The sequence below is a fragment of the Pelodiscus sinensis genome, chromosome 11 (assembly GCF_052426305.1).
Source record: "Pelodiscus sinensis isolate ZL-2025 chromosome 11, ASM5242630v1, whole genome shotgun sequence".
Lineage (NCBI taxonomy): Eukaryota > Metazoa > Chordata > Testudines > Trionychidae > Pelodiscus > Pelodiscus sinensis.
Window position 1 is genome coordinate 19,996,492 of NC_143062.1, and position 25,156 is coordinate 20,021,647.

The 25,156-nt window shown below is 58.3% G+C and overlaps 2 protein-coding genes across 7 annotated transcripts in view; both read left to right on the forward strand.

Annotated features, from left to right (window-relative positions):
• Window positions 1-4,667, forward strand: part of PACS1 (phosphofurin acidic cluster sorting protein 1) — a 121,056-nt gene extending 116,389 nt beyond the window's left edge. For all 4 annotated transcript variants that reach the window (XM_075938962.2, XM_075938961.2, XM_075938964.2 and 1 more), the window contains exons 23-24: window positions 1,301-1,420; window positions 1,837-4,667. In XM_075938962.2, the coding sequence (XP_075795077.1) occupies window positions 1,301-1,420; window positions 1,837-1,949 (233 nt within the window). In that variant the 3' untranslated portion in view covers window positions 1,950-4,667. The remainder of the gene's footprint in view (window positions 1-1,300; window positions 1,421-1,836) is intronic.
• Window positions 4,668-8,776: 4,109 nt separating this feature from the next.
• KLC2 (kinesin light chain 2) lies at window positions 8,777-24,072 on the forward strand. 3 transcript variants are annotated; one of them, XM_075938958.2, is made up of 16 exons: window positions 8,777-8,905; window positions 12,635-12,884; window positions 13,398-13,628; window positions 13,877-13,949; window positions 14,027-14,249; window positions 15,327-15,414; window positions 17,731-17,832; window positions 18,849-19,022; window positions 19,467-19,566; window positions 19,765-19,814; window positions 19,916-19,983; window positions 20,790-20,898; window positions 21,297-21,452; window positions 21,790-21,914; window positions 22,139-22,196; window positions 22,764-24,072. In XM_075938958.2, the coding sequence occupies exons 2-16, from the start codon at window positions 12,645-12,647 to the stop codon at window positions 22,845-22,847; spliced, it is 1,881 nt and encodes a 626-aa protein (XP_075795073.2). In that variant the 5' UTR covers window positions 8,777-8,905; window positions 12,635-12,644; the 3' UTR covers window positions 22,848-24,072. The 3 variants fall into 3 exon arrangements, with proteins under 3 accessions (XP_075795073.2, XP_075795074.2, XP_075795075.2); XM_075938959.2 differs by lacking the exon at window positions 8,777-8,905 and adding an exon at window positions 8,939-9,065; XM_075938960.2 differs by lacking the exon at window positions 8,777-8,905 and adding an exon at window positions 9,339-9,542.
• The last annotated feature ends 1,084 nt before the right edge of the window (window positions 24,073-25,156 follow it).

Here is a 25,156-nt window from a genome sequence, read left to right on the forward strand (position 1 = left end):
CAATGGGCACTGGCTGGCTTGGATGTTGCCTTTCTCCCGGTGGCCAGTGGGGAGAAGCAGAACATACGTGAGGCTTGTCCCTGGCAGGGTCCTGGGCTGACGCTTGCAGGAGGCTCGATCACAGGCTGCCGGTACTTGAGTGGGGAGCAGCTTTTGGGCAGAGCCAAGGCCAGAAGGGGCCAGTAGATCATGTATCCTGACCTTCTGGATGTCCCAGGCCTGAGCCTCCAGCACTCAGCCCGGGTGCTTGGGTTCAACTAAAGCACCTGCCCACGAGGCAGCCAGGCTGGATTTGGAGACAGGGGGAACGATCACCCACACTGTGTATGTTGGTGCCTTATTTCCACTGTGAAGGTGGCTGGCTTCAGCTCCCAGCTATTGGTTCCTGCTCCCCCTTCTGTGGTCGGGTAACGAACCTGAGCCTGGCGGGGGGGGGGGCGGCTTCTCCTTGGGAAGGTCCTTTCAGGTCCGTGCCTCCCACTTGTGGGGTTAGTGGGATTCTAAGCACATGACGAGGAAGCTGAGTGACCAGCAGAAGAGAACAGGAGGCAACTGGAAGGTCTGGCCCACAAGGCTAGTTCTCCCTCCACAGTCCTCCTGGCAGCTCCAGGCTGGGCCAGCAGCAACTTGGCCAGGCCTAGCCCAGGAAAGTGGCTAATTCCTGGCTGCTGTTGCAGTGGGGGGCCTGCCCCACATGAAGAGCTCAGCAGGAAGGAGACAGGTGAGGCCACTTCAGTCGGCTTCAGTTTCCAGCCCCCCAGCCCACAGCTGTTATCCTCTGAGCTGTGAGCCAAAGGAGCCAGGTCTGAGTCACTGCCCTGAGAAACACCTCCGGGTGCACTAGATGGGGTCCTGGACTCCTGGGTCCGTTTCTGGCTCCACTCTTTTGGCGTGACCTTGAGGGCATCACTACTGTCTGTGCCTCAACTGCCCCCGGCCCATCATGCGATGGGGTGCAGGCTCTGTAAGTGCCCTGAGAGCTTAATGTGACCCACTGGTACCCACATGGGTCCCCTCAGAGAGACTGTGCTGACTACAGGCCCCACGGCGCTTCTAACAGCGCTCAAATTGTACCCTGCTGGGGACACTCCCACTGCCATTCCCGGCACTGAAGCTTCTGCCATGGGGCAGAGAAGCTGCTGGTGCCCCTAGAGGCTGGGCACTGAGTGCGAGGCCCAGCTGCATGGATGCTGTTCTAGCCTCACCCTGCCTCTTGTGCGGCTGCCCTCCCGTCAGCATGCTGGTGAGAGGCTTATGCTGACTTCTGTGCTAAGCTGGGCTCCCCTGCCTCTCGTTCCAGTCCCCACCATCTTTCTGAGTAAGAAACCCAAAGAAAAGGAAGTGGATTCCAAGAGCCAGGTGATTGAGGGCATCAGCCGGCTAATCTGCTCTGCCAAACAGCAGCAAACTATGCTCAAAGGTAAGGCCTGCCACTGCAGTGCAGCCATCTCTGGAGCAAGGCGGCTTACTCAGGGGTCCTTTGTCTGGCGCTGAGATGCAGCCACCTGTGGGATGGGACACAGGGATGCTGAGATGCACCCAGCTCTGAGGTGAGGCAGCTGTTAATCCAGAAGACCCTTGTGCAGCGTGGAAATGCAGCCACTGCTGGGGTGGTGCAGCTCTTTCATCACCACCCCACAGCACCAGTGCTGGGGAGGCAGGTGGAATTATCCAGTCTGTTCAATATCACTTGCCATCCTGCTGGGGTAGCAGAGGCAGGCTGAGGGCACGGGAACCTTGGAGGTGTAGCTCAGTAGGGGCTAGCTGCCCCAGGCCCTGCTCTGCACCACCAGCCAGCGGCTAGGCCCTGCTCTCACCTCCCCCGTTTCTTCGCAGTGTCCATTGACGGAGTGGAGTGGAGCGACATCAAGTTTTTCCAGCTGGCCGCGCAGTGGCCCACCCATGTCAAGCACTTCCCAGTCGGACTCTTTGGCTCAAAGCCGGCGTGACAGCACCCTCCTTGCCCCACGGCTGGGCAGCGCCCGCCAGCCTGGCCAAGCCCTCAGCCAGTGGGAAGCCTCTCGCCTACATCCTGCCCTCCTTGTGTAACTGTTGGTATGTTCTGCACTGGAAGGGCTGGAAGAGAGAGCACCCCAGTGCCAACCTGCCATCCCCCTCATCACCAGCTTTGTCTCCAGCTGCCACCGACCGCTTCCGTGTGTGTGCATGTGAGAGAGAGCGAGAGAGAGAGAGCGCGCGTGCGTACATTGCATTGGACCCCTGTGGCCAGCGAGGAAGGACCCCTGCTGGCCCCTGCAGAGAGATGGGCTAAAAGGACTGAATTCAATGGAGAAACACAGACTCACTCACTCCCCCTCCCCCCACCAGTTTGGACCAGGTGTGACTCACTGAACAGCCAAGCCCAGCAGTTTAGTTTAGTGCATGAGAAGGCTTGTCTCTGGCACAGCTGTCTAGTGGCTCCGGCCTTGCCTGTGCCCCCACATCCTACAACCCCTCCTGTAGCCACTGGCCGGGTCACTAATGCTGTGCCAGGGCCCAGAGCCTGTGGGCACGGGGACCCGTTCCACCACTGTCTGCTCCCACCTGGAGCTAGTGGGCACTTGCTAGCATCTAGGGCCCTTGTCTCACAAGTGGTGGAGAGCCCTGGCAGGTGGTGGTGATGCTGCTGCTGCTGTTCTAGCCTCTGATGGCAGCATGAAGTAGGAGGTGGGGGAGTGGGATTTGGAGAAGGGGGAGGGGAGTCTGTCTTGCCAGGCCTCAGGTAGGGGCATGCTGGGACCTCCAGCTGTGCATAGCCACCCCCTGGCCCCTCCTGTTTTTCTGTCCTAAAAGTTTGCCAAGACCTAACTCCTAATTCAGCAGGGCCCGGTTGTAGCAGTGCTCCACCACCTCTGCCACATCCCTGATGGAGCCAATGCCCCAGGACAGCAAAACCTAGTGCCAGAGCAGCCAGCTCTGTCTCTGCAGGCTGGGCTTTCTCACCGCCCCCTTCCCCCATCCTATGCTCAGCTGCTCACACTTCCCTCCTCCCCCCCAAGTCAGGCAGCTGCTAAACAGTTGGATTTTCCCACTCAGGTTCACTGGGAGCTCTGCCCTTGTCTCCCTGAGTGTCTGGCAGAGAGCCACAATCCATGCATGAATGGTCCAGGAACTCCCATTGGTCACTGCTGAGTCCTGAGCTCAGTGATCCTGCCTTTGCCAAGTGTGAGGCCCACGCAGGCCCTGAGCAGGGCACCCTAGGCCCCAGCTGAGTGCTACAATTATCAAGAGAAGGCAGTGACTGCCTCCCTCTCTTCCCTTTGCCCCCTGGAGTGCCACTGCCTCTGCCAATGGGCACCCCCACTCTGTCCTAAAGAGCCCACCGGCACCCAGCCCTCATGGCTCAGAGCAGCAGACAGGAGCAGGGCAATGAGAAGCCAGATGATCTCCTCTAGCCACCTGCTAGCAATAAAGCCAGTTGTCACTGGCAGCCAGGCAGAGCCCCACACACGCACCACCTGCCAGGCCACCTCCCATGAATTTCCTAGTGCCCTCCATGTTGGCCTGACTGGGTGAAAAGGAAAGTCATTGGGCTAGGATAGGTGGCACCCACAGGCCTGCCCAGCTTCCCCAGGAAGATGGTTATTTGCTGGCTGAGTGTGTCGTCGCTTTGCTTCCCCTGCCGTCACAGGGAGGCTGCAGAAGGGCCCCTGAGCCACGGCCACTGGCTGCCGCAGAAGTGCTGCAAGCAACAGAGTAAGTGTCCAAGGCAGTTCCTGCCTGTGCAGTGGGTCGCTCATCTGGTTGAGCCACTTCCTTGGAGGGTCTCAGGTAGCGAGCTCCAAACAACTGGTGCTTGGGGGCCAGAAGTCCTGAGTCAAATCGCCATGGCAGGCAGGTGCCCCACTGCAACACCCCCAGCAGCCCAGCTGTTCCCTGCAGACCTAGCCTGTCCCATCCATGCTCAGGCCTGCCCTAGGCCGGCATCTCTCACTCCTTGCAGTCTCCCAAGCACAAAGAGCTGCAGCCAGCGCTAGCGCCACAGAGGAATCTTATGTTTGCTCAGCACTTTCTACCTTTGCATTTCAACGTGGCCTGTTCAGTCCTGGCTCTCCCCAGAGCTCCCTGGGCTCTGAGCCTTGCAGCTGCAGCAGGCTGGAGGTGGCACCTAGGCAAGGTCTGGGGGCTGGGCATGGATTGTCTCCCAAGCATGCACGCTAGGCACACCAAAGCTCTGGTATCCCCTCAGACTGGGCCGGCTGCCCCAGGAGCATAAGGATGAAGGGAGCTGCCCAAGGCCCATGTGATCCCAACACACATTTCCATAGCCAGAGTCAGAACATTCTAGGCCACCCCAATCCCCATGGGAGCCTGTGGGGTCCCCATCTCTCTGTGCCCCCACAAATAACTCCCCACACCCCCCCAGCTGTGTGGTGCCCCAGGGAGCTCTGTATCTATGCTGGAGCTGCACGAGCAGGACTCTGTTCCAGTACATGAGGGATGGAAGAGGCCTAGGCCTGCCCTCTGGGCACACAGGGCACTGTAAATAATCCCTGGTGTGTTTAAGTGCGTGCCTCTCCCATTTGGTTTGTGCACACTGTCCATGTTGGGATCATTGTCTGGGGTTGGGGAGAGACCCCTGTTGTATTTGACACATTTTATTGGGGGAGCTGTCCCCCCTTTTTTTGGAGTTTTTTCATTAAATAAACTGGTGTTATTTCTTAAAAGGTGTTTATTTAATCAGTTCGGGTCTGTTCAGTCAGATCCCTGCAGAGGCTCCCCAGGCCACGGTATAAGGAGTAAGGGGGGGTCAAAGCTGGAAGCCAGGACTCCAGGGTTCTCTTACAGCTTGAGCCCCATTAGCCCAAGTCAGCTAACACGCGCCAGATATGGGGCTACGTCTACATTGGTCCCTTTTCCGGAAGGGGCATGTTAATTTCAGCGATCGTAGTAGGGAAATCCGCGGGGGATTTAAATATCTCCCGCGGCATTTAAATAAAAATGTCCGCCGCTTTTTTCCAGCTTTTAGAAAAGCCGGAAAAGAGCGTCTACACTGGCCCCGATCCTCCGGGAAAAGCGCCCTTTTCCGGAGGATCTTATTCCTACTTCAAAGGGTGCTTTTTCCGGAGGATCGGGGCCAGTGTAGACGCTCTTTTCCGGCTTTTCTAAAAGCCGGAAAAAAGGGGCGGACATTTTTATTTAAATGCCGCGGGAGATATTTAAATCCCCCGCGGATTTCCCTACTACGATCGCTGAAATTAACATGCCCCTTCCGGAAAAGGGGCCAATGTAGACGTAGCCTGGGTGTTTCACTGTGGCATAGACATACTCTGTGTGACATGGGCCATTGTGTCTCACCCTAATAGACATGTTCTCACAAGAGGCTCCTGGCCCTGCTGGGACAGGCAAGGAGGAAGCTGGAATGAAGAAGTCTCTTCTCTTGGGGTGCTAGAAGCCATGGATCTAAAGTGTGACCCCCTCTATGTGATGGATGCCAGGCACTTGGTTGCAGTTATTGTTCAAGCTGGGGGGGCTGCAGTACCCCAAGCACCAGAGCCCCTGCCCCAGTTGGTGTGAAGGGCCTGGCCTTCCCCCACATCCACCCCACGGTATCATCCAAGCACCATCCTGCTGCTGGGTCCCATTACCAGCTCTTGCTCCTTCCCATTGTCTTAGGGCTGCTGCCATTTTTCAGCCACATGTGCTGGCTGCTATGTGATGAGGCTGCTGCTCTGAGGGAGGTGAGACTGACTGGGCCTCAGCTCCATGGCCTGGGGCAACTCAAGATAATCGTTCCAACTTGGCTGTGGTGGAGAATTGCAGCTGAGGGAAAGTGCTCCCCTCTGAGCCAAAGTGAGAGACTCCCCTCCAGCTGCAAGAGAGCCTGCCCCTCCCATCATACTGTGGCACCCACGCCCACCTAGACCATGGTGGGCCATGTATGGCAAATGCCTTGGGAGCTGCTGCAGCCTGTTTTGTCCCAGCCCAGAGCAACATTAATCCCAGCCTGCCCCAGGGGCTGCCAGTTTGGGCCCTGCATCTTTGCTCATTCTACCATCACACTAGCCCCCTGCATGTGAATTAGGGGCTGTCAGAGAGACAAATGACTTGGGTGCTGGTAATGTAGTCATGGGGACAAACCATTGCTGTGGCAGTACAGGCCAGTGTAAGCCATGGGTATATAAACAGAGGAGCCAATAGGAACAAGGAGGGGATTTTACTGGGAATCTGGCATTGGTGACACCCATCCTGGAACAATGTGTCCAGTTCTGAGGGTCACACTTCAAAAAAGGATGTTGAACAATTGTAGAGAATATAGAAAAGAGCCACACAAATGACTTGCCTGGGGGAGCTGCCTGGTTGAGAGATGACTTGATTCAGGTATATAAACACTTTCCTGGGAGAAAATACTGGGCACAAAAGGGCTCTTTAACCTAGCAGAGAAAGGCAGAACAAGAACCGTTGGCTGGAAGCTGACTCCAAACATATGAGAAATAGGGAGCCAGGGGATTAACAGAGTGAGTGGTGGATTCTTAATCTCTCTACGCTGGCATGATCTTGCGCAAGAACTCTTCCAGAAGAGAGCGTCTACACTGGCATGTGCGTTTGTGCAAGAGATGTGCTTGTGCGCAAAAGCATCCATGCCAGTGTAGATGCTCTCTTGCGCAAGAAAGCTCTGATGGCCATTTTAACCATAGGGCTTTCTTGTGCAAGAAATTCATGTTGCTTGTCTACACTGGCCTCTTGTGCAAGAACAGTTGCGCAAGAGGGCTTATTTCTAAGCAGGAGCATCAGAGTTCTTGCACAAGAAGCACTGATTTCATACATTAGAACGTCAGTGTACTTGCGCAAGAACTCGCGGTCAGTGTAGACAGGCAGCAAGTTTTTGCACAAAAGCAGGCGCTTTTGCACAAGATCACGCCAATGTAGACACAGCCTTGATGTTTTACAAATCCAGACTACCCCTTTCTGGAAGATGCATTAGTCAAATACAAGTGAGTCCCTGGTTTGTGCTGTACATGAGGTCAGATTAGATGGTAACGTGTTCTCCATGAGTAAGAAAAGAGGCAGCAGGGAGGAAGTCAAGAACTTGGTTTTAGCTGTGGAGAGTTAGAGAGTCACAAGGTGATGACAGAGACAGGCTAGGATTTCAGAGGAGACAGGGCAGGAGCAGAGAGGTAGATCCATGAGTCAGCAGCACAAAGATGACAACTGAATTTGTGTTTGCAGATGAGATTACCCAGAACAAAGGCAAAGAGGGCCAAGGGCAGAGCTCTGGGGAACACCCACAGCTAACTAGAGAGGTGGAGGTGAGGAGTCTCTTCTTAAGACACACAAGGAATGGTTAGAGTTAGGAGGGGAGCTGGGAGAAGACATTCATGGAACACAGAAGAGAACAAGATTTCAAGAAGAGGTACATGGCCAATGGTTTTGAAGGAGGCTGCTAGTTGAAGGACAATCTGGCAGGAATAATGGTTCTGCATTTTGGCTAAGAGGTCCCTAGAGACTTTGGGTGAGAGCAGTTTCATGGGAGTATGTGGGGTGGAATGGGATTGGAGAGGGTCTAGATCACTTGGGTACATCTACACAGTAGCATGTACCTTGAAATAAGCTATGCAGTTTGAGCTATGCAAATTGCGTAGCTTAATTTGAAATTTGGCGCTGCCTACACAACCCTAATTTTGAAATAAATCACTATTCTGGCATCTTCCTTCATCTTCATGCAATGAGGTTTACAGGAAGATGGAATAAGAAGCCCAATATTTCAAAAGCATTTTGAAATAACAGGCATGCTGTTAGACACACATTACGCTATTTCGGCTTAACAGACATACCCTTGCAGAGGAACTCTGCACAGTGAAACATGGCCAGGGACTGACTTGTGTGGGGGAGCTGTCTTCTGCCACCCCTGGAACATCTACTCAAATCTGGCTACATAATGAACCTTTGAAGAATCCCAGTTTGCACATGAAACTTCCTAGAAGCTTTCCAGCCCTATTCTGGGTGGATTCTGACCACACTGAGCATGATCCAAATGCGGGAGGGTTCAGGCCTCTCCTTACTGGAGGCTGCAGCGCTGGCAGTGAGAGCAAGGGACCTGCCTTTCTTGTGCTCTGAGTGACCCCCACACCCCAGTCTACCCAGGCATCACCCGGGAGGAAGCTGCTGATGCGAAGGAGCCAAGGGCTGGGGTAGAGAGCAAGGAGGACACTGGCCCAGTGAGCTGGGCTGGAGGGAGTCTTGGGACTGGGCCAGCACGTTCTGGTTTCTGCTTCTGGAGCCCGCATGGAAGTCCCCGGGCAATGGGACGGGGGGGGGGGGGCTCTGTTGAGAAGCCGGAGAGCGGCCCGGGCTGGAGGAGAATGGTACCTGCACGATGGCCCGCGGCTGGGAGAGAGACAGGCCCGGGCGAGCCGAAGGGATGAGGCTGGTCTGCGCCCCCTGCAGCACCCCCAGCGCCCCGCACCGTTTGTCTGGAGTCTGAGCCGCGTCCCGCAGGCAGCACCGGGCGCGTTACCCGTGCGGCATCCCCGGGCCCCCCGCCCCGCCCCGCCCCGCGCCGCGCCGCGCCTGGAAGCCCCAGTGACGCGGACATCGGCCCGTGCTCCAGGGCAGCCTCCCCGGCCTGAATCATCAGCCCCGCCCCGCCTCACGCTGCCGGGAGGGGCGGGGCTAGAATCCTTCGCACCCCTCGGCCCGGGGCGGCACCGCCCCTTTCACACCCTCTCCCAGGAACGTTCTGCGCCTCCCCTTTAAGGTGCGGCGTTTCTGCCCGCCGGATACAAAGTAGCCCCAGGCCGCTTCCCCTTTACGGTCGCTGGCGGGAGGGGGGGAGGGGAAATCACGTGGTGTTACCGCAGGGGCTGCCGGGTAGCGATGGGGCGGGGCGGGATGGGGCCGGCGGCAGCAGCAGATCGGGACTGACACCGGGAGAAGGGAGAGAAGGGGGCGGGGCCTGCTGCAGGTAGGGGCGGGGCCACGGGCGGGAGGACTCAGGGGGAGGGGGGACTGTCAAGCGGGGGGCTGGGCCCGCCCCTCTTTGCCGAGCTGGGGGGCTTGTTGCAGGGCTGCGGGGGCCCGAGTCCGGCGGGGCCCTGGAAGGGCCCGGGGGGCGTGTTGCGGAGGTGGCTCATCTCGCGCGGCGGAGCGGGCTGGGGGATATGACAGCGGGGAGGGGGCTCTGACGTAGGCGGGGGGAAGGGGCTGCACATCTGGCCTGTCCCAGTGCTCTGAGCGGAGGTGGCCCGGTGTGGGGCATGTGTCTGGCGGGGCAGTGGGCATGGGGCCTGGCCCCGCCCCCGAGCTGGCTGCGGCGGAGGGGACCCAGAGGTTACCTGCGATCGGGGGGGGGGGTATGGTGCACATCTGGAATGGCCTCGGGGAGGGCACTGGGGCGGGTTCCCACGCAGCTGGCGCGGTCCCGGGCAATGCGGGGGGGTTACTGGGCCGGGGAGTGGGGGCTGGCCCAGAGGCCCCCCCGCACCATGGCTGCCCGGCCGGTGCCGATCCCGCCGCTCCGCTCGCTCGGGCTGCAGGGGAGGCGGAGCGAGCGGCGGGCCAGTGGCGCGGAGGGCGCATTGCGGACTTGGGCAGCCGGGCAGGTGAAGGACGGGACGGGGCGGGACCGGGGCAGCGAGGGGCGCACGGGGTGCGGTGGCTGGAGGGGCCGTGCCCGGGTGGGCGCACGGGGTGCGGTGGCTGGAGGGGCCGTGCCCGGGTGGGCGCACGGGGTGCGGCGGCTGGAGGGGCCGGGCCCGGGGCGCTGGGGTTTAAGGCTGGAGGGCAGGCTCAGGGCCGGGCGAGTCGGATTCGCAGGGGAAGCTCGTCCGGCCGGGGGGCTCCGGAGTGCGCTTGGCGCGGGGGTGGGGAGACATGGTGCGGTCTGGGAGGAAGATGCAGGATGCGTTGGGGCTGTTTCCCCGTGCATTGGAGGGGTTGGGAGAGATGCGGGATGCAGTGGACGGGGGAGCTGGAACAATTTGTACAGTGGGGGTCCTGAGAGCTGAACTGTAGACCCTCTGTATGATAGAAACAACTCCAGGCCTGGGGGTGCAGCAGCACCCCACCAACCCCTAGTTACAGCACCTGTAATGCTGGGGCAGTTTCAAGGTGCAGTGGGGGTCAAGGATGCAGGGTGGGCTAGGACTGTATCAAGGTGCAGTGGGAGTGAGGGGATGCAGGCTGTGCTGGGGCAGTTTCAAGGTACAGTGGGGGTCAGGGATGTGGGGTGCGCTGGGACTGTATCACGGTGCAGTGGGGGTCAGGTTTTGGGGTGCGCTGGGGCAGTTTCAAGGTGCAGTGGGGATCAGGAATGTGGGGTGCACTGGGACAGTTTCAAGGTGCAGTGGGGGTCGGGAATGTGGGGTGCGCTGGGACAGTTTCAAGGTGCAGTGGGGGTCGGGGATGCGGGGTACGCTGGGGCAGTTTCAAGGTACTGTGGGGGTCGGGAATGTGGGGTGTGCTGGGGCAGTTTCAGGGTGCAGTGGGGATCAGGAATGTGGGGTGTGCTGGGGTAGTTTCAAGGTGCAGTGGGGATCAGGAATGTGGGGTGTGCTGGGGTAGTTTCAAGGTGCAGTGGGGATCAGGAATGTGGGGTGCGCTGGGGCAGTTTCAGGGTGCAGTGGGGATCAGGAATGTGGGGTGTGCTGGGGTAGTTTCAAGGTGCAGTGGGGATCAGGAATGTGGGGTGTGCTGGGGCAGTTTCAAGGTGCAGTGGGGATCAGGAATGTGGGGTGTGCTGGGGCAGTTTCAAGGTGCAGTGGGGATCAGGAATGTGGGGTGTGCTGGGGCAGTTTCAAGGTGCAGTGGGGATCAGGAATGTGGGGTGCGCTGGGGCAGTTTCAGGGTGCAGTGGGGATCAGGAATGTGGGGTGCGCTGGGGCAGTTTCAGGGTGCAGTGGGGATCAGGAATGTGGGGTGCGCTGGGGCAGTTTCAGGGTGCAGTGGGGATCAGGAATGTGGGGTGTGCTGGGGTAGTTTCAAGGTGCAGTGGGGATCAGGAATGTGGGGTGCGCTGGGGCAGTTTCAGGGTGCAGTGGGGATCAGGAATGTGGGGTGTGCTGGGGTAGTTTCAAGGTGCAGTGGGGATCAGGAATGTGGGGTGTGCTGGGGCAGTTTCAGGGTGCAGTGGGGATCAGGAATGTGGGGTGTGCTGGGGCAGTTTCAAGGTGCAGTGGGGATCAGGAATGTGGGGTGTGCTGGGGTAGTTTCAAGGTGCAGTGGGGATCAGGAATGTGGGGTGCGCTGGGACAGTTTCAAGGTGCAGTGGGGATCAGGAATGTGGGGTGTGCTGGGGTAGTTTCAAGGTGCAGTGGGGATCAGGAATGTGGGGTGTGCTGGGGTAGTTTCAAGGTGCAGTGGGGATCAGGAATGTGGGGTGTGCTGGGGCAGTTTCAAGGTGCAGTGGGGATCAGGAATGTGGGGTGTGCTGGGGTAGTTTCAAGGTGCAGTGGGGATCAGGAATGTGGGGTGTGCTGGGGTAGTTTCAAGGTGCAGTGGGGATCAGGAATGTGGGGTGTGCTGGGGCAGTTTCAAGGTGCAGTGGGGATCGGGAATGTGGGGTGTGCTGGGGTAGTTTCAAGGTGCAGTGGGGATCGGGAATGTGGGGTGTGCTGGGGTAGTTTCAAGGTGCAGTGGGGATCGGGAATGTGGGGTGTGCTGGGGCAGTTTCAAGGTGCAGTGGGGATCGGGAATGTGGGGTGTGCTGGGGCAGTTTCAAGGTGCAGTGGGGATCGGGAATGTGGGGTGTGCTGGGGTAGTTTCAAGGTGCAGTGGGGATCAGGAATGTGGGGTGTGCTGGGGTAGTTTCAAGGTGCAGTGGGGATCAGGAATGTGGGGTGTGCTGGGGTAGTTTCAAGGTGCAGTGGGGATCAGGAATGTGGGGTGTGCTGGGGCAGTTTCAAGGTGCAGTGGGGATCAGGAATGTGGGGTGTGCTGGGGTAGTTTCAAGGTGCAGTGGGGATCAGGAATGTGGGGTGTGCTGGGGTAGTTTCAAGGTGCAGTGGGGATCAGGAATGTGGGGTGCGCTGGGGCAGTTTCAAGGTGCAGTGGGGATCAGGAATGTGGGGTGTGCTGGGGCAGTTTCAAGGTGCAGTGGGGATCGGGAATGTGGGGTGTGCTGGGGCAGTTTCAAGGTGCAGAGGGGAAAAGGAGGTGGGGCAGCAGAGAACAATCTCTGTGTGGACGATTGGGAGTCCTACCACCCCGCCCCAGCGCTGTGCAGGGAGCCGCTGGCTGAGTAACTCCTGAGGCCTGGACCGCATTGCGTCGCTAGGGTTTGAGCTGTCGGCCCCCCTGGTGGGGGAAGCTGGAATAACATCCTGGGAATCAGAGGTCATTTGAGAGAAATGAGGGAGCCCGTGTGCCCCTAGATTGCCTTGTGCTCCCCTTTCCCCTACTTCCCCTACTCGTCTCACCAGCCAAGTGAGGCCCGAGATGAAAGGGACATGGGGCAGCATCAAGGATTGATGTCTGCTGGTTACATTTGAGGGTGCAGGGGAGTCACAAGGCGGGTTCGAGTCCAGCTTTAGGAGGGCAGTGAGTTGTAGTGGTTTGAGAGAGTTGGGAGCCAGCACTTCTGGGTCCCATTCTGAGGGGTGGCTGTGCTGAGACCCTGACTGTGTATTGTGAGGTGGGGGGAGGGTATCTGGTTGTGCCGGGTTCCTGTCTTATAGCCCACTCCCCACCACTGCAGGAGCCCAGCCATGGCGACCATGGTGTACCCGCGAGAGGAGAAGCTGAGCCAGGATGAGATCGTGCTGGGCACGAAGGCTGTGATCCAAGGGCTGGAAACGCTGCGCAGTGAGCACCACTCCATTCTGGCCACCCTGCTGGACCCCAGGAACTGCCTGGACAAGCAGCATGAGCCCAGCACTGTGCAGGAGAAGTCCAGCCTGCTGCGCAAGTCACTGGAGGCCATCGAGCTGGGGCTGGGGGAGGCCCAGGTAAGGCCTGGCTTCCCTCCCCAGCTCAGGGATGTGATTGGTTCCAGTTGTTAGCAAGAGCCAGGACACCTGGGTTCTATTCCCAGCTCTGGGACAGGAGTGGGACCTTGTGGGTTAGAGCCGGAGTGAGGCTTTGAACCAGGATTCCCAGGTTCAGCTCCTAAATCTGTCATTGGAACGTGACCCTGGAGACAAGTCCAATTTCTCTCTGAAAAGGAACAGTGACTCCCCCCCCAGGGGCAGCTCTGTCCAGTGTATATATAGTGTTAGGGCTGTTGGAGGGTGGGGAGGGCAGGAGTTCCTGTGAGGGAGAGGGAGGCTGGTGTTAGGGCGAGGGGTGGGGAGGCTGGGGAATACAGGGAGGCAGTGGCTGGCAGGGGGTCGGGAGGTCACGGGACAGTGAGGGCCAGGGCCAGTGGGAGAGCGGTGGCTGTGGGAAGCAGTGGGTGCCGGGGGGCAGGGAAGGGCTGTGGTTGCCTGGGGGATTGGTCCCCATCTTGCACCTCCCCACAGGTGATCATTGCTCTGTCGAGCCACCTGAGCGCGGTGGAGTCCGAGAAGCAGAAGCTGCGGGCCCAGGTGCGGCGTCTGGTGCAGGAGAACCAGTGGCTGCGGGACGAGCTGGCGGGGACCCAGCAGAAGCTGCAGCGCAGCGAGCAGGCCGTGGCGCAGCTTGAGGAGGAGAAGAAGCACCTGGAGTTCATGAACCAGATCAAGAAGTTTGACGAAGACATCTCCCCCTCGGTGCGTCCCCCGCCCAGAGCCTGGCTTCTTGGCCTCATGGGTTCTCTCCCAGCTCTGTCACAGGACCAGAGTTTGGTGGGTTAGTGCAGGGCAGACTGGGAACCGGGACTTCTGGGTTCTCCCTGCTGTTCTGGGAGGTGTGGGGGGGATCTAATGGTCATAGTGGTAGAGTGGGGCTGGGCGCTGCCCACATGCTCCCCAGGCTGACATAGGAGAGCTTTAGCCCTGATCACCTTCTCCCTGCCCAGGAAGAGAAGAATGGGGAGGCAGCCAAGGATTCGCTGGATGACCTGTTTCCCAGTGATGACGACCAGGGCCAAGGTGAGCTGCCCAGCTGAGTGCGGCAAGGCGGGGCCATCTGTCTGCCCACCGCCCCTCACTACCTCTCTCCCCCACAGGGTCGGCACCTGGCAGTGGGGAGGCCGCGGCCCAGCATGGGGGCTACGAGATCCCAGCACGGCTGCGCACACTGCACAACCTGGTGATCCAGTATGCCTCCCAGGGGCGCTACGAGGTGGCTGTGCCACTCTGCAAGCAGGCACTGGAGGACCTGGAAAAGACCTCAGGCCATGACCACCCCGACGTGGCCACCATGCTGAACATCCTGGCCTTGGTATACAGGTAGGGAAGGGGACCCGGGGTCTTTCCCATCTCCGGGGCACCAGCTCTGATCTGGGAGCATGGCCTTGCTGAGTCCAGGGACAGGGAATAAATCATGGGACCTTTCCCTTCTACTCAGATCTGACACCAGGGAACAGAGATTGGCTGGCTTAAGGGGCCAAGGAATGGGATCAGGACTGTCCTTAGTTGCCTATTTTGTGTATGCCTATTTGGGGCACCCATGTGTCCCAAATTAAGTGATGCACTATGGTGCGTATGCCTAGCGCTGGCTGAGGGCAGTGCCAGCTCAGGTAGCCCTAGTTCCCTGGCCTCTGCTCCACCTCCCAGCTTCAGCAGCCCAATCCTCCACCCCTCCAGCCCTTGTCCTGCCCTCTGACCCCAGCAACCCCAGTCTCCAGCTCTGTCGGCTGCACCACTTCTCCTTCCGCCTGCTCCCCACCAATTCCTGCCCCCACAGCCCTGAGCACAGCGCCCCCTGCAGGATTCTGCCTCCTCTCTGGTGCTCTACATGCATAGGGCACCAGAATTCATATGGACAGCACTGAATAGGACACGAGGCGTTTCCTCTCTAAGGGGCACCTGAGGGCAGGGACTGGCTGGGGCAGGGAATGAGACATGGGGGCCTTTCCTGTCTAGGAGGCATCAGCTCTGATCTTGTGCCAGTGAGTAAAGGCCCTCCCCCACAGAGCGCCAAGATAAACGGCCATCGAGGGCTTTGGAGACAGGGGCACTGATCGCATGCCAATCGCGCCAATCGCGCATTTTGCCTAGGGCGCCAGTTGCCGGCAGCTTGTCTAGGGCCGCTCCTGCTCCCCCACCTGATGCCTAGTTTGACTGGAGCTAGTGGTCTCAGTTCCTGCGATACCCACCTCCCATCGCCCTAAATGACCACCTGGGTGGTAGCCTCAGTGGGGACGCAACGGCTGGATGGGCCTTGGAAATGGGGGGTCCCTGCTAGGTTTGGACAGCGAGAACCTGCCCCACCCCAGGGCTCTGCTCAGGCCCCCCTACCTCTAGGGCTAGGCCCAGATGCCCACAGCACATGGATCTGACTGGGATCTTCTGCCCCCACAACAGGGACCAGAACAAGTACAAGGAGGCTGCTCATCTTCTCAACGATGCACTGGCCATCCGGGAAAAGACCCTGGGCAAGGACCACCCTGCTGTAAGTGTGCCGTGGGTGGGGGTGAGACTTTAGTAAAGCACTTGATACAGTTTCTCATGACCTTCTTATTGATTAAACTAGGGAAATACAGTCTAGAGAGGGCTACTATACAGTGAGTGCATAACTGGTTGGATAACCCTTCCCGGAGACCAGTTATCAGTGGTTCATAGTCATGCTGTCAGGGCATAACAAGTGGGGTTCCACAGGGTCAGTTTTGGGACTAGTTCTGTTCAATATCTTCATCAAGGATTTAGATAAGGGCACAAAGAGCACACTTATAGGCTGTGTCTACACTGGGCCACTTATTCCGGAAAATCAGCCGCTTTTCCGGAATAAGCTGCGAGCTGTCTACACTGGCCCTTGAATTTCCGGAAAAGCAATGACGCTGTACTGTACAAAATCAGCCGCTATTCCGGAAAAACTATTCTGCTCCCGCTCGGGTATAAGTCCTTATTCCAGAACACTGTTCCGGAAAAGGGCCAGTGTAGACAGCCCAGTAGTCTTTTCTGGAAAAAAGCCCCGATCGCGAAAATGGCGATCGGGGCTCTTTTCCGGAAAAGCGCGTCTACATTGGCCACAGATGCTTTTCCGGAAAAAGGGCTTTTCCGGAAAAGCAGCCTGCCAATGTAGACGCTCTTTTTCTGGAAATACTTATAACGAAAACTATTCTGTTTTAAGCATTTCCGGAAATTCATGCCAATGTAGACACAGCCATAAAGTTTGCAGATGATACCAAGTGGAGACGGTTGCAAGTGCTTTGGAGGATAAGGTTGTAATTCGAAATGATTTGGACAAACTAGAGAAATGGTCTACATTAAATAGGATGAAATTCAATAAGGACAAATGCAAAGTAGGAAGGAATTACACTTAGGAAGGAATGATCAGTTTCATGCATAAAAATGGGAAATGACCGGATAGAAAGGAGTACTGCAGAAAGGGATCTAGGGGTTATAGACCTAAGCTAAATATGAGTCAACTGTGTGACCTTTTTGCAGAAAAAGCAAGCATGATTCTGGGATGCATGAACAGAAGGGTTTGTGAGCAAGACACAAGAAGTAATTTTTCTGCTGTCCTTCATGCTCAGTAGGCCTCTGTTGGAGTATTGTGTCCAGTTCTGGGCACTACATTTCAGGAAAGATGTGAACAAATTGAAGAATGTTCAGAGAAGGGCAACATAAATGATTAAAGATCTAGAAAATATGACCTATGAGGAAAGACTGAAAGAACTGGAAAAACTTTGAAAAAAGTATTTCCAGTTACAGACTAACTAGGCTACCTCTCTGAAGCTGAAAGAATTGGGTTTGTTTCATTTGGAAAAGAGGAGACCTGACAACAGCTTTCAAATACATAAAAGGCTGTTACAAGGAGGAGGGAGAAGTATTCTCCTTAATCTCTGAGGATAGGACAAGAAGCAATTGGCTTAAACTGCAGCAAGGGAAGTTACTAACTTTCTAAACTATCAGAGTGGTCAACCACTGCCTAGGGAGGTTGTGGGATCTTCATCATTGGAGATATTTAAGAGCAGATTAGATAAATATCTATCAGGGATGATCAAGATGGTACTTGGTCCTTCTGTGAAGGCAGGGGACCGGATTTGACCTCTCGATGTCTCTTCCAGTTCTAGTATCTATGGGTATGTCTACACTGCCACCCTAAGTTCGAACTAGGGTGGCTAATGTAGGCATTCGAACTTGCAAATGAAGCCTGGGATTTAAATATCCCAGGCTTTATTTGCATGTTCCCGGGCGCCCCATTTTTAAATGCCCGTGGTTCGAACTACCTGCCTGTGGCTACACGCAACACAGACTAGGTAGTTCGAATTAAAGCTCCTAATTCAAACTACCGTTACTCCTCATTGCAGGAGGAGTTCGAACTACGGGCATTTAAAAATGGCGGCACCCAGGAACATGCAAATAAAGCCTGGGATATTTAAATCCCGGGCTTCATTTGCCAGTTCGAATGCCTACATTAGCCACCCTAGTTGGAACTAGGGTGGCAGTGTAGACATACCCTATGATTCTATGATCTTGTGGATTAAAATATGAGGAGTTGGAAGCTCCAATTCTTCCGGATTCTGTCGCCAGCTTTGGGAGGGCTGGCAGCCAAGACTCCTGGGTTCTCTCACTGGCAGAGGGAGTAGCATGGAGCAGGGGACTGCCTCTTGTAGGTTGGCTCAGGTCTGTGCTGCACTGTTACCCCAGACTCATCCCAGAGGGGTTGGGGGACTGAAAGTGCCACCAAGCTTGAACTCCCCTGGACAGAGCAGGCAGCCGCTGGGTGGGCTGGCTGGACAGTGACACACCTCTTTCCCCGCAGGTGGCTGCCACCCTGAACAACCTGGCAGTGCTGTACGGTAAGAGGGGCAAGTATAAGGAGGCCGAGCCGCTGTGCAAGAGAGCATTGGAGATCCGTGAGAAGGTGGGGGCGGTGCATGGTTGTGAGGGATAGGCCACAGATCAGCAAGGGAGGTTGGCTGGGGGGTGGCCATTGGAGAGTCTGTGAGAGTCTGGGGGTGGGGACAGGCTGGGGGTGAGTGGTTGGTACGTGTGGGGTAGTGCAGGCGGGGGATGCAGTGTGAGCAGGGGGCAAGACTAGGTGAGTTCCCAGGGTGCTTTTCAACCCTCTTTCCTGGATCCATAGGATCCAGGCTGCACCTCCCAGCTCTTGAATAATATCTTGGAGTGTGCCTTAGTGTGCCAGACCCCAGGGGCCTCACTCTTCCTCCAGGGCAGGCCCCATAGCCTCCCCACCTGCTGACACTGACTCCTCTGCCCCGCACCGTGAGCAAGGCCAGCTGGACTAGGCTCGTGGTGAAGACTTGCCCGCTTGGCAGGGGCTAAGGCCCTGACACCAGACCGCCAGGTTCGTGGTCCCCAGCAGTGCAGCGTGAGAAGCCCCCAGGTTAGCACGGGGAAGGGAAGGTAGCGCCTGGCGCTGAGTCCAGCCCAGGGCCCAGCCAGGCTGCAGCCACCCCATTGCCAAGCTGTCGCGCTCTGACAATCAGTCCCCAGGCATGAGTGCCCAGGCTCCTTCAGCAGCCAGCCCACCTCTGGCCCCCCTCCCCCCCCCCCCCCCCCCCCGTCCTCTGCTCTCCAGCTGGCATCTGTGCTCAGCTACCCTGCAGAGAGGCGGGGGACCCCTCCACTCTGGGTGTGGGTCGCTGGGAGTCAGTGTCCAGGCGATCGGTTTGCCGGCTTCTCAGCTATCCCTCCGGTTGGTCTTGCACGGCCATTTTAATGACCCATTCAGTCCACTTGGACAGCTAGAAAATGTGCTCCCACCCTTGTGTTGTTTAGCCTGCCCCGAGAGCCAGCTTCATTTCTTTCCACCACCATGTGTAGCCAGACAATGAGCTGGGGAAACTGAGGCACTCACAGGCTTTGTAAAATCTGTTACCAGAGCTTCCCACTTTGTCAACAACCCTCTGCCCCCAGGTGCTGGGCCGGTTCCATCCCGACGTGGCCAAGCAGCTGAACAACCTGGCGCTGCTGTGCCAGAACCAGGGCAAGGCGGAGGAGGTGCAGTACTACTACGGCCGGGCGCTGGAGATCTACGAGAGCCGCCTGGGCCCTGACGACCCCAACGTTGCCAAGACAAAGAACAACCTGGTGAGAGCTGGTGCTACGGGCAGGTAGGCAGAGAGCCCTTGTGCACACACGCCATGCGGGGAGTGCGGACGCCTGGGTTCCGGCCCCCCCCGTGACTCTGTGGGACTGTGTGGAGGTCCCGTCCCTTCACGGTGTCCTTGTTTCCCCTTTCAGATGATGACGACAGCATCTGCCCTTCCCCAAGGCTGAATATGGGCTCTGGGTTCCTCAAGGGAGGGGCAGGTGAGGGTAAAGGGCCCGCTGCCCCCATCTCAGGACTGCCTGGCTCAGCCTCGCCCCCTTGTGGCCAGACTAGGCGGTTCAGGCCAGAGCAGTGTTTTGTGTGTGTCCAGCTGCCTACAGTGGACAGACACCCCTCTGTGCCGGACCCTGCTCCTGCCCTTGAGGTCCCTGAGCAGACCTTATGCCCATGCTCACCATGTTGACCCCAGATCTGCCCCACAGGCATCCTGCTACCTGAAACAGGGCAAGTACAAAGAGGCTGAGGCGCTGTACAAGGAGATCCTGACTCGGGCACACGAGAAGGAGTTTGGCTCAGTCAATGGTGAGTCTGGGAGCGGGGGTGCTCTCCCCTCGCCGTCAGGGCTGGCCGCAGTGGGGGTCGGGGGCAATGTGCTGTTGGGAGTGGGATGGGGCTCTCTAGGGGAGTCTCTTCACCAGCCCCACTCTGGTGGTGTATCCGTCCCAGTGCAGCCAGGAGTGTGTGGGGCGCTGCTGTAACCCGCCCTGTCTGTCTCTGCAGGAGAGAATAAGCCGATCTGGATGCATGCAGAGGAGCGCGAGGAGAGCAAGGTACCCAGACACGAGGGGACTGGGGTCTCATTGGGCTGCGGGGGGTGTCCCTGCTTCTGCGCTGTGACTGGGGCTCTCCCGTGTGTCTGTGCTTCCTACAGGACAGGAGCAAGGACGGTGTCCCCTATGGGGAGTACGGCAGCTGGTACAAGGCCTGCAAGGTAGACAGGTGAGTGCTGCTTGCGGAGGGCAAAGCACAGGGCCCAGTTGGCGGGTGGCTGTGCTCTCCCACATCCGTCAGGCCTCGCCCCTTCACAGCAGCTGTCTGGGAATTAGAGCAAAGCGGGCCAGGAACAGCGTGCCCTGTAGGCTGAGCACTTGGGCAGCCGCCAAGGAGAGATTCAAATGCTGCCAGGGTGATTAGCCATCAGCATGGGTTTCTACTGGTGGTGTGCATCTGCACATGCCTCAGTGGTCACCACAAAATTTATTCTGCACATGGATTGAAAAAAAATTGAAGGAACATTGACCGCACAGGGAGGGGAAGGGGCCATACGGGTGCGCACAGCCCTGCAGGTGTGAGCATCTGCCCATGGTGCACACCCTGCTCTGCCCGGACACGTCTCTTCCTGCTGAGCCCTTGTCAGCACTGACTGTCCCAGCCTGTCTGCCCCAAGCCCCACCCCAGGGCCATGCCTAGCTTACAAGCCCACATGCCCTCGGGACCCCAGGGACTCTCCCTGAGTGTCCCCCTGGATCTACGTGGTGGGGTGGGAGACGAGACAGGTGTCACAGGAGCCACCTCCTGCCTCAGGAGTCCTGGAACGGGAGAATGACAAGGCCTAAGTTCTATCCCTGCTCTGGGAGTCTAATGGCTTGGGGCGGGGGGGGGAAGAGCCAGGACTCCTGGCTGCAGTGCCCAGATTTGTCCCTATTTGGTGTTGGTTAAGCCCCTCCCTCTCAGTCCATTTCCTTTGTGCACATGGGGCACTGAGCAGGCTATTGGCCCCTGTGGGTCCCCTCCCCTTCCCACAGCCCTACAGTGAACACCACCCTGAAGAGTCTGGGGGCTCTGTACCGGCGCCAGGGCAAGCTGGAGGCTGCTGAGACTCTGGAGGAGTGTGCCATGAAAACCCGCAAGCAGGTACCACTGGGCCCTGGGGGGGGCGGCTGCGCTGGTTTCCTCAATTCCCTCCGCACCCCACTGCCAGGGAAGAGGGGTCCAGTGGGTTCAGGCAGGAGGATGGGAGCCCAGACCCCTGGACACTCTCTGTATTGCCGTGTTCTGATTTCCTCCCCCTGGGTTTAATGATTTTAATTATTATTTAAATCAGGAAGCAGGAAAACCCTCTCCCAGAGCTGTGGATGGAAACCAGGCATCCTAGCTCCACTCCCAGAGCTGTGGAGAGTGGAGCTAAGCTCCCATCCCACCATAACACGGGTTGTCAGGATGTCCAGTGCCCTTTGAAGTGGGTTGATTTTGGCCGAGGACAGTGTGTTTCGTTCCCTAAACACTGATGCTGATGCTGCATCTCCCCACAGGGTGTGCACGCCATCAGCCAGACCAGGGTGGTGGAGCTGCTAAAGGATGGGGGCCGGCCGGAGCGCAGGACCAGCCGGGAGAGCCTGCCCAGCAGTGCTGCCAAGACTGAGAACGGGCCCGAGTCTGAGGACGGGATGGGCACGGAATGGGCTGGGGTGAGAAGCTGCTGCAGGGGGCAGGGATCGACAGGCAGGGCCAGAATGCCAGGGGCCACTTAGCTAGGTATCCCCTTGCCCCTGGGTCGGCCCTGGGGTCCAGTCCCTGCGCTGGGCTTCCCCTTCCCCATGGGTCAGCCCCAGGATTCCCTACTCTCGCCCCGAGCTGAGCCATGGGGGGGAAATCGGGTGTGTGGGCTATCAGAAGGGTCACATGGACTGTGGCCGAGCCCTGCCCCGATTGGGTGAATTTTTGGGGGTGTATCCGGGGGTCGTTCTGGGGGGGTTTCAGGAGGTTCTGTCAGGGTGTCCCCTTGCGACTTGTCCTGCCCCCCAGGATGGCTCTGGAGCCCTGCGCCGGAGCGGCTCCTTCGGGAAGCTGCGGGATGCCCTGCGCCGGAGCAGTGAGATGCTGGTGAAGAAGCTGCAGGGGAGCAGCCCTCAGGAGCCCAGGAACCTGGGGTACGTTAACCCCCATGTCCAACTGTCTGTCCATCTGTCTGTCTGTCTCTCAGGCGTCCCCCTCTTCCTCCCGGCCCTTTCTATTGAGCTTGTCCCTCACCCACCTCCTCCTTTGTGTATCTCGGAGGGGTGAGGGCAGGGTCCTGGGCTCTGGTTCGGGGAGGAGAGGTGGGGAAATGCCCAGACTCCTGGGTTCTGCCTGACGCTCTTCTCTTCCCCGTCAGAATGAAACGGGCCAGTTCGCTGAACTTCCTCAACAAGAGCATGGAGGAATCGAGCCCGGTGAGAAGTGGGCAGGGGAGGAGAGGTGCAGCTTGGGCCCCTCCCCTGTAGCTCCCCACCTTTCCTGTGCCCCTGCCTGGCTGCCTCTGCCCTCATTCCCACCCCAGGACAGCTCGAGCTCTGTCCCCCTCCATCTACGTGCAGGTGCTGGTCACAGCTGAGGGGAAGGAACCTGGTTGTGCCCGTGAGCTGGGCCAGCCATAGTGGGCCGATGCCAGGCCTCCCTGCATGGGCGGGGGGGGGCGGTGAAGGGGGAGGGGTCGCATGTTTGCACACACCCCTGCAGGTGCGAGCATCTGCCCATAGTGGGAGCCCCCTGCTCTGCCCAGTCATGTCCGTGCTGATGTCCCAGCCAGTCTATGCCTAGGCGACAGCCTCACGTGCCGCCAGGGGCCCCCAGGGACTCTCCCCGAGTGTCCCCTGTACGAACGTGGTGGGTGGGAGGCGAGGCAGGTGTCACAGGAGCCATCTCCTGCCTCAGGCCTTGTCCTCCTCCCCTGTGCAGCTTCATCCCCTCTAAGGAGCTGAGTCTTGTCTGACATTCACCCCCCGCCCTGTTCCCTGCAGCCAACGAGCAGCAGCTTCTCCGAGAGCCGGGGCCTGAGTGCCAGTACTGTGGACCTGTCCAGACGCAGCTCCCTGCTGGGGTGACCCCCTCGGACACCTCCACAGACACCCCCACAACCCCTGTGGGCCAGAGTAGAGGAGACAACACCTGCTGTTACACCTCCATCGGCTGGCTCCCCGCCCCACCCAGTGTGCAGTGACTGGGGAGGGTCGTGCCCCGTGCACAGAGACTGGGGGCTCCCCATCCTCCGTGTGGCTTGGCCTGGCCCCTCCTACTCTGGAAACTCACTCCCATGCTGCTGTATGGACAGTCCCCTTTCGGAGTGGGGACACCACCCCTTTAGCCCCCAGCCCCACTCCCTCAGCTGCACTGAGCTGTCCTCCACCCCTCAAGCTGTGGATCTGATGCTGGGCTGGGGAGACACTTCTAGGGGGCTGGTAGGGGGTGTTCAGGGGAAACCCCTGGGACTCAGCTGCTGGGTTGGAGAAGGGGATCCAGAGGTGAGTCACATCACCCCCCTTGCTGCTGAGTGTGTGATCACTTCTGTTTCCTTTGTATTTATATTTTGTTCTCAGGGAGTCCCCTGCAGTGGGAGCCCCTCTTTGCCCCATGCTGCCCTCAGACCGGCTGGGAAACCCCTTCCCCTATTTCCGTTCAGATGCTGCAGCCGCTGCTGTTGCTTAGTATCTAGGTTCCCCCCCCCCCCGACTGCTCTGCACCCTCCACCTACCCAGAACCCTCCCTGCCCCTTGCTGAAGGAGGTGGTGCATGTAGTCACTATGGTCCCCCTGGTTTACATGGTCCTGGTGCAGGCTGGTGAATTCCCCCCTCCCCAGCTCCTGCACACCCCCAGCAGTGGGGTTGGCATCTCATTGCCTCCGAGCTAGAGCCTGCGCCTTTCACTGGAAAACACTAACCCCTCTGGGGCCTGGGGGATGGGAATGGAGCTCGCAGTGTCGCACAATTCATTTCCTTTCACATCTCTCTACAATCCCACCTAACACAGGAATAGGCCCCAACCACTGCTATGCCCCGGAGTGGGAAGCAGGGGCTGTTACCGCCCTCCGGGGAGGTGCGTAGGGAGGGCTGGCCAACAGGGGAGAGGCTGCTATGGAAAATCTCCCCCTATCCTGAGAGCAGCTTAGCTGGGTCCCTCCTGGTCCCTCACCTTCGTCAGGGCTCCTTGAGCCTTCACTGCTTCACCCATCTATCTGCCCCCCTGTGGGGGAACCCATTGGGGGGTAGGGCACCTGCTGAACTTGCTCTGGATTTACCAGTGTTGCTGTAGAAATAAAAGGTACTTCACAATCTCTGTGTGGGGCTCTGCCTTCTTGGGGTCTGGGGCCTTCCCCTCCAGGGGCTGCTGGATCTAATCTGACCCCCGCACCGTGGGGAAAACGGCCTGACTCTAGGATGGGGAATGGGGCTAGTCCCCTCTAGGGGCCGCAGGCTCTGACCCAGCACCAAGGAGGTATATTAGTAGGGAATCCCAGTCTGTGGAATTGGCCTCTGTCAGTGCACCCTTGAGCCAGGTGTGGCAGCCCCTGCCCCCCCATACACTCACAGACTGGGGGTGCTGTTTGGGGGTTTAAGACCCTGGATTATCTCAGCTGCAGTTTCAGTTCTGAGCTTAGCTGCTGGGAGCAGCTCGCTGGCTGCAGCGCTGCGCCACCATGAGCCAGGCTGCACAGCAGGAGTTCAGCTGAGGCCACCGTGATCTCTGAGAACTAGCACCTATGGGACCATACCGAGGGCGTCTCTTCCCAGCATCTCTCCACTGCCAGCACAGAAAGATGGGCTGTGATTAGCCCATTGGCCCAGGGCTCTGGGAGCTGGGGCTGGAGGAAAAGCACCACCTGGTGCGCCCCTGCCAGCAATTTGGATACATTTGCATATGGACAATGCCTGTCCCCACCCCAAATATAGATACTTCTATTCATTTCTCATGTCCCTGTCCCCTGTTGTCTCTCCGTTACTGTCACTCCAGCCCATGCTGTTGTGAAGCTACCTCTGATTGGCTACCTTTTCTGGCCGCCTGGGGAAGGGCAGCAAATCAGAGCTGCTGGATATGCTGATGGACTGGAGTAGTCCCACCCGTGTGCCCTCAGTCCTTGTAATGGTCTTGGAAGCTTTCCTTCCTCCCTGTCCCTAACCCTCCAAAGAGCCTGGCTGACCCTCTCCTCTAAACTTTGGGGGGAGGACCCAGTAGCCTCCCCCATCCCGCAGAGGCGTCAGACTATTCAGGAGAGGTGCCCCTGCTCAGGCAGGCCCCGGGAGAACGTATCCATGACTTGGGTAGGGGAGTGCCCAGCAATGGGATTCCCAGGACAGTAGCCCCAGCGTGAGAGCACAGCGGTGGTGCATTGAGAACCGTGCTGGAATTGCAGCAGCG